At 42.7% G+C, this 8,313-nt stretch overlaps 1 protein-coding gene across 3 annotated transcripts in view; it reads right to left on the bottom strand.

Annotated features, from left to right (window-relative positions):
• Positions 1-1,368: 1,368 nt before the first annotated feature.
• The window catches only part of nbeal2 (neurobeachin-like 2), a 40,215-nt gene continuing 33,270 nt past the window's right edge, over positions 1,369-8,313 (bottom strand). For all 3 annotated transcript variants that reach the window (XM_019873617.1, XM_019873619.1, XM_019873618.1), the window contains 15 exons: positions 7,970-8,110; positions 7,761-7,891; positions 7,582-7,691; positions 7,383-7,500; positions 7,205-7,302; positions 6,983-7,096; positions 6,385-6,471; positions 6,170-6,279; positions 5,554-5,726; positions 5,229-5,323; positions 5,021-5,137; positions 3,995-4,150; positions 3,767-3,915; positions 2,470-2,605; positions 1,369-2,180 (listed from right to left, as the gene is read on the bottom strand). In XM_019873617.1, the coding sequence (XP_019729176.1) occupies positions 2,070-2,180; positions 2,470-2,605; positions 3,767-3,915; positions 3,995-4,150; positions 5,021-5,137; positions 5,229-5,323; positions 5,554-5,726; positions 6,170-6,279; positions 6,385-6,471; positions 6,983-7,096; positions 7,205-7,302; positions 7,383-7,500; positions 7,582-7,691; positions 7,761-7,891; positions 7,970-8,110 (1,846 nt within the window). In that variant the 3' untranslated portion in view covers positions 1,369-2,069. The remainder of the gene's footprint in view (positions 2,181-2,469; positions 2,606-3,766; positions 3,916-3,994; positions 4,151-5,020; positions 5,138-5,228; positions 5,324-5,553; positions 5,727-6,169; positions 6,280-6,384; positions 6,472-6,982; positions 7,097-7,204; positions 7,303-7,382; positions 7,501-7,581; positions 7,692-7,760; positions 7,892-7,969; positions 8,111-8,313) is intronic.

Genomic DNA, 8,313 nt, shown 5'->3' with positions numbered 1-8,313 from the left:
TCCTGCTGAACGGTGGCCTTACAGAATTTGTACATTTGTGTGCAACTTCAGAAGAATATTTTGGTTTATGTCGAATTGCAAGCAGGAAGTTCCACTGTATGACTCTGCTCAGGAGATATAAATATAATAAGATATCAGAAAAAGTCAGTTGGACTCTAAGTAAAGTACAGTCAAATGTATTTTCAACAACAACAACAAAAAAAAAAAACAATACAAAGGCTGAATAATAGAAATCAAGTTCATATTGAAGGCAGTGCTGGCATGAAGCATTAAGTTAAAATCACACAACGCCAGAAACGTTATATACAGTGTGTATTTACAATAAGAATTTTGAGCATGAATGCATAGCAGGGTGAAGTGTTTCATTCAAGGCGAATTGCATTTTTACATTTCTTTATACAACATACCCCCTTTTCTTTTCTTTCTTTTTTTTTAACAGACTGAACAAGTGTGGGAATGGAGGGGCTTTTTCCAAATGCTGATCGATTGTTTTTTTGTTTTTCTCACATTGATCCAAACAGTTGGCTGGTATGTCATGACACTGCATAACAACTACCATGTTCCAACCGCAGCGGAAGAATTCCTCTGAAGCTCACATTCGGGCTTCAGATGTTTTCTAAACAGTGCAATAGCAGCCAACGCTTGACTTCACATCATTAAAACCATCCTCTGCACATGTGAGTCATGTGTGTGTCTCAATGCCAGAGGCAGATGGTGAGCTCGGACCGATGAGCTAAAAAGGCACATTTTGTGTTGAATGCACGACAGGCGACTTACCAAAATTCAGAATTATTCAAACCTAAAATCCAGTGTATTCTTTTCAAGTCAACCTCATTTGACCTTCTCTAAACTTTTGAATAGGGATATTCCAGACCACGTTTTTCAGACAAATGTTGACTATTCAATCTTTGACGACATACCCAATACTGAGTACCGATAACTCTGGTACGTTTGATGTATAAAATTTCATTTAAAAGGAAAAAAAAATGTGAACAAAAACCTTGAACATACACATCAGACCACAGACAATTTGCTTTGTCCCACAGCCAATTCTTAAGACAACATCTTTACATTAAAACAAAATATTATGAGGTCATAATTACATAGAATACATCCTATGAGTAGAAAGGCATATATTGTAGTCTTCTCACACTAAGTGGCTACACTTTTCTTTGGTGAAAATCCTGTTTGAAGCCAGTTAGCTGTTGTCGTGGTCTTATGATGTCAAAACGTGAACATTATGATGAAGTTTACCAATTCGAATGGGACCAGGAAATGGATTGGTCCGATAATTGATCGAAACACCTGTTGTGAATTTTGCCATTCAGCTCAACGAAAAGAAAGAAAAAGCAACAGTGACCAGACATATGAATTCAAAAGTTTAAAGAAGTTTCAATGAAGTCATCCTGAAATGTTACCTTTTTCGGAGTAGTGCATATGTGGTTGAGGGGGGGGGGGAATAGTTCCATCACACGAGCCACAATGTGCAAGACGACCATCAATCAACAACATCGACGACGAAGAGGATGTACGGCACTTTCTTGACCATCGAAGCACTTTTTGTGCTTTAAATGTAACAGCATTACAGTTTTAAAGACAGCAGGGTTCCTTGCTAGGGCACTGTGGTGGACATCGGGTGGTATTCACCAGTATTGCATGAAGCAGCTCTCAAAAGGATTTCAAGTTTGCAGGAGTTTTAAGAAGCATTGGCACAGCAACTGGAAAAAAAAGTGGTGTGTACATGTTTGTGGGTGGGTGTGTGTGTGTGTGTGTCTCTCTCTCCTTCCTGAAATGTTTGTACAGCAGTTTTCAAGCTAAAACGCCAAGCTTTTCTGCCTCTTCAAAACAAGGCCACTCTTTGGAATGATGCTGATTAAAAACAGACAGTAGTCCACAATCAAATATAAAACTCTTCCCAGATTAGAAAAAAAAAAAAAAAGAAACACAAACAAAAAAAAAAAAAGTGCTGAGTGTTCCGTTGGTCTGAGAAGTTCCCAGGCTTGTGAAAAGAAAGCCATAAGAAGTCTGTGGTCAGAGAGCAGCCCCGCGAGCGCTCGTCAGAGTCACTCTCATTTGCCGGCGCTCTCGTTGGCGGGGTTGTATTCGGTCTCGCCTGCGGACACCAGAGAGATGCGGCGAGTGGATCCCCAAATGCGGCGGGAGAATTGTCCTGAGCGAACCTGACACCAGAAGACATCGTTAGACTGGCCTGAAGCACTGACTTGCATTTCCAACCTAAATTCAAATAGTTCTTCCGTGAATTGTTATTCATTTATTCCCAACATCATGAAATGACACGGCGGACTAAATTTGTAGTTTGACACCAGTCAGTGTCACACCATTATCAGGTGAAAAAAAAAAAGAAAGCTTATTTTTTTTCTTTTTCATTCACTTTTGCATGTGCGTGACCGAGACGACTTCCCTTCACAGCTCCCACATCTCACAAGCGCTTCATGTCCTGGTTCTCACCTCCTCCGGCTTTCCCGCCCCCACCACTATCAACTTCCCGTCTTCCAGGCCCACCAGGATGTGGCTGTTCTCTTTCGTGACAAACACGCTCCTCACGGGGACTTTCAAGGCCAAGGGTGGGATTGCGGCATTCAGGCTGTTATAAAGAAGACAACCCCCAAAAAAAAAAGCATTTTATTATAAGTCTTCCTAAAAAGCTTTTAAAGACATGATGTCAGGAGATACTGCAGATGGATAACTAGATAAAGTGCCAAGTAATTGACACCTTCCCCAAAACGTTTGCAGATGCATTTTTTTCCCACAAAACGCGCTTTGGCCTGACAAAAGGATGCTCAACATCACCTCAACATAGTTGCTTGTCACCAATGGATTAGATTAAACAGGAATTAGGTACATTTTTCATTGAATCATGTTAGATAAGCTCCCCAAAAAGACAAATTTGAGAATGTCAAACCTCTAAGATATGGAGTTCATTGCATATCGAATATTTATCATTACTATAACCAATGAAACGCATCACAAAGGTTTTCAACAAATGTAAAATAGATGATACTTGAAGATGTGACATGCTTTGGATGATGAGCTGTTCCTTTTTTCATTGTCTGATGAATAGGCAGATAGAAACAGATGATGTGGTATGCTGGATCAGGAAATATTTGTTCCTTATGGGAATCGAACTGAGGGCCATTGAGTCACAGAGGTCGCACATTATACAATGGCCATAACCAACACACAATAAATGATACACTGGAGCAGTGGGCAATTTTCCAGTATCTGCATTTGGGGTGTGCGGTGGGCACTGCAAAGACAGTAAAAATGTCCATACATGGAAATGGAAATGAAACTTGACGTGGGGGGAAAAAACCCCTGCAACATTGCAGATTCATCCGAAGCAACGAAACGTAAATGTTTTTTTTTGAGCCAATAAATCAATCACTATACTGTCGAGGCACACATGGAAAATCCAGGTGGAATCCATTAAGACACAAAAGGACTGAGGGAGTTTGCTTTCAATCATAGGGAAGTATGTTTATTCTATTCATCATTCGTGTTGATTACAGTCTGAAACAATTTCAATTTTTAAATATATGATACTAATTCTAATCAACAAAGGTAAAATCTGTTTTCACACTGAAATATATATTGTGCTGTAGGTATTAGTCAGAGTGATGGGGTGAACAAGTCTCATGAATTCTAATGGAAGGCCAACTTTCATTGAGTTCATAAAATCCTCAACTCAACTTCCAGGTTTCTGGACTTCTGAAACTGTGTAGTTTAGAGGTTTAGCGGTATCTACCTGCACAGCTGGCGGACATGGAGTTTGCCTTGCATGGTGCCCAGCATGATGTATTCAGATACCAGGTGGAGAGCGCACACTTGCTCCTCCATGTTGAAGGAAGACAACAGGCAGCCATTGACCGAATAAACATGGATGGAGTCCGTCCCCTGTTGTGAATGAGCACCATTTGAGAAAAGTAGTTGACTGTAAACAAAAAGTCATCATCTGCCTGCTGTGTTCACGTACCTTCATAGCATTGGATGGCTCACCCCTCGAAGTCTGAACCACCACGTGGCCCTCCATGCCCACCTGCAGCTGGGAGATGTGGGAGGGCTCACCTGGGGGCCTCAAGGTCCTCAGGTACTGGCCTCGTCTGACCGTGTGCACGATCACGGTCCCGTCCTACCAGTCAACAATCAAGAGAGTATAACATGTTATTCACAGTTTGAAAAATTACACATACAAATATTTCTTGTCACCAACCAACCACCTATTTACATAATCTACTTCCCTATTTTATCACCTACTTAAAACCTACCTACCGAGCAACCACTTAACTCCCGACCTACCTACCTACCTACATATGTTCTCCTTTCTACTTTACATACTGTACCTAGCCACATACCATCCTAGCTAGCTACATACTGGCTACATACCGACGTATCATCTACCAAACCCTCTGTCCCAACCAAACTACCTAATTACCTTCTACCATCAACTACCAATCTACCCATCTAACCTACCTACGTACAAGCATTTAGTTAGCTATTACCTAGCTATCATATAACTACCAACCACCTACATACCTTCCTATGTACTAACCGACCTACCTATTAACTGGTAATGCTAATTACCATCTTCTCTAACTTACTCACCACCTACCACAGCAACTTAACATTTAAGCTGGCTAACTACCCATTTACAATCGACAACAACCAACTATCTACCGATCTACTTATTCACCAACCCATCTATATACCAACCTACCTACTTAACACCTCACCCATCTATTATGTTTACCTATCATGTTTGCTACTACCGTCTGTAAGTTCCCATAAAAGTACTAAAATGTGCCAATGGTGGTTGATAACAGTACAGGAAGAAAATGGCAACCTATGCCTCATTAACACATTGTTTTATTCAGTGAGTAGTACAAATGTGTACATTTTGACCTGAGTTTTTTTACACAATCCAAGTAATGTTTCTGAGTCATACTGTACTGTATGTACTGCAAATAAAAATGTGTGTATTTTGTATTAGCTATTTCGAGACCTTTGAGCCTGAAACAGCCATGTCCAGTTCTGTGCTGATGGCCACACAGGTAACCTCTTGGTCGTGTCCGCACAGCACCTGAATGGGTCGAGGAGACAGCGTGCTGGAGAAGCCACCCTAAAATGGAAAAAGAATGCTCGGTGAAGTTCACAGGATCCTTTTCTCACCCGGATGCACCAACATGCCTGACCCTATTTTTTGTTTCTACCTGCTGTAGAACCTGCCACACGATACAGGATGTGTCTCTTGAGCCTGAGATGAGGTAGATGCCACACAGATCCAGAGCCAAGCACGTGACAACATCTTTGGGGAAACACAGAATTCAAATTAAAAATCCAAAATTTGATTCACACTGTTGGAGGGGTATTCATTCATTCAACAACTTGTATAGAAGTTCACCGAACCGCTGAATTTAAAATTTAAAACACATCTCCACATTATACTGTACATGTTGTTAAATTAAATCCTGTTTTTTGTCAAAACAATACTTGTGCAGGTGTGCCTAATGCAGTGTCCACTAAGTTCGCGCTTACCAATGTGCCGGCAGATCCTGCCCACCAGCTTGCCTTTGCCCAGCTGGGTGACCCGCAGACTACAGTCCCAGTGTCCTCCGCTAAACAGCAAGCGCCCATCATTTGACACCACCAGAACCTGAGCACTGATCTCCACGCCGGGTGAGAAAGGTCCGCCAAGGAAACGTTGGGTTCTGAAAATTAACAGACCGAGTGCATGTGAGCTGTAGCCTGAAAGTGATTACAATGAGCGCATTAAAACCATCACTCGAGGAAAATGACATCTCCAAATGGCTCCAAACCACATTGTTTGAGTTTTTTGGGGAATGTGTATTTGTTATTCATGTTCAAGGTCAATTTAAAAGGACGGGCCCTGAAACATCCCAGATGTTTTCTTGCAGAAAAACAGCACACAGATGTTCTCTATTTTGTTGATGGTCTTAAAATGTAGTAAAAAAGATGAAGATTAGATTATTTACTTTATGTTATTTATGAGGCTTGTGTGTGATATGTAATAATCATCTCATATTATTTGCCATTGGTGAGATGATTAAAATATCTGGGTATTTTTCTTATCTCTGAACCAATTGTTACATGATTTACAGTACAAGTGTAAAAAAACAAAAAATGCAATCACTTGGGATTATTAATGGTTGGGTCCTTGCTGAAGGTGAAGTAGTTGGCGATGTTCTTGTCATATGGCAGCCAGCTATGTGTCCCTATCAAGCCACTGGAGCTCACTGTCACCTGGAAGTACAAAAGGAAGCTGATTAAAAAAATGAATTGTGTGTTTTGTTTTGTTTTTAGCCTGGTTAGCTCTCTCCACGGTGAAGGTGTTGAGCAAAACTGTACCAGTATATCGGAGCCATGGATGATGGAGGACCGATTCTGGTTCTTTGGTACGACCGCCTGGACTAGGGGAATGCCATCACTCACCACCTGGGATTAGACAAACCAGTACAGGTTACGATACGCTATATAATAATAATAATGATAATAATATGCTGGGTTCGATTCCGGCTCCGGCCTTCCTATATGGAGTTTTTCATGTTCTCCACGTGCCTGAGTGGGTCTTCTTCGGGTACTCCGGTTTCCTCCCACATTCCAAAAACATGCATGGCAGGTTAATGGAAGACTCTAAATTGTCCCCAGGTGTGATTGTGGGCATGAATGGTTGGTCGTCTTATGTGTGCCCGGCGATTGGTTGACAACTAATTCAGGGTGTACTCAGCCGACTGTCCGAAGACGGCTGGGAGAGGCTCCAGCACGCCCCGCAACCTTTTTGAGGATAAGCGAATTAGAAAATGGATGGATGGATAATAATAAAAATAATAATAGTAATAATCCATCCATCCATCCATCCATTTTCTGAACAGCTTTGTCCTCACTAGGGTTGCGGTGACAGTCAGTATAACAAACCTGGACAGATGTGTTGATGCAGTAAGCTCACCTCCACAAATGGGCGCAGCTTATCAAGGTGATCAAAGATGTTAACTGGCAGAGTGTCCATGCGGGACTGCCGCCTCGAAGCATTTGCAGTTGACATACGTGGTGGGTGAGGCTCCTGTTTGCAGATGAAAATGTGACTGCAGCTTTTCAGGGAGGACACGGGATACTGATAAATAGTCCAAAAAGTAAAGGGAGAAGTTATGAGCTCATTTGAAAGTCGCACCTTTAACAGTTGGCAGGGCGTTTGTCCAAAGTTACTAATGATGCCTTCGAGTGCCTTGCGCTCTGTCTCATCCGCAATGGCGTCCAGATCTACAGCACCTGGAGAAAAAAAACAAAAAAAACCCATGAAATGATAAGCTTGATTTCTTTTTTTTTCCTGATGATGAAAAATCTTGTACCTTCGTAGGTGCAGTAGTAGAAGACGTTGAGGGCTTTCACTGCCTCTTCGCCTCGCTGCTTGTAGCCGAAAATCAGGTCGATCCACTCGTGTAGATGACACGACACATGCTCGCTTTCCTAAAGTCAAATCAAGTGATGTCAACTTGAAGAGTTGTTTGGAAGGAGCTGTGGGAAGAGCATCGCACGCCCACTTCTCACCAGAGCTTTCCTGTGCTTTCTGATGAAGTCTTCCCTCGACGTGGCCCAGCGGGGCAGCAGAACGTCCTCCACTGGATCCTGAGATATCTGCAAGGATCCCAGGTCGAAGCCTGCGACAAGAAGTGAGGTACGTGCTTGGCGTCATGCATCAGTGCAACGCACATCGACCCGAAACGCACCGTTCATGTTCTGCAGGATTTCCGGGAAGTAGAAGAACTCTGGGATGAGCTCCTTGACATCAGCTGGGCTTTCTATGCGAGCTTGCCAGGCCGCTGCCACCGAGTGGAACTGTCGGTCCGCGCAGTCGAACCTAAACATAGTTGAGCACGTGTCCGTTTAGGATTGGATCTGCCCGCCGTGGCCTGCTACACCTTGATGTCATTCCCACCTGCCGCTCTGCAGCTGGATGTGCAGCGTGGTAAACGGCTCCATGCGGATCATGTAGTGCATGACTCCTGCTGCGTTGGAGTAGTGTGTGCCATAGTGGAATTTGTCGATGGTGCCCGTCGGGTCCTCAAAGCTTTCATATCTGGTGGAAAACAATGAGTTAGCCAAAGACAGCATTGTGCTGCAAGTTGGTGGGCGGTGCCTTGACAAATGCCCGCCCCAAAAAAATGAAGTTGATTATTTTTCAAGATGTGATGAAGGACGCATCGGCCAATTATTCCCCGCTATTGTTTTAAGTCCACAATCGAAAACGCACTCGACTTGGGTGTTCTTCGCCATAAAAAA

Source organism: Hippocampus comes, unplaced genomic scaffold (genome assembly GCF_001891065.2).
Source record: "Hippocampus comes isolate QL1 unplaced genomic scaffold, H_comes_QL1_v1.1 scaffold383, whole genome shotgun sequence".
NCBI lineage: Eukaryota > Metazoa > Chordata > Actinopteri > Syngnathiformes > Syngnathidae > Hippocampus > Hippocampus comes.
Note: the sequence above shows the minus strand (reverse complement) of the source record. Positions and strands in the feature narration are given on the sequence as shown.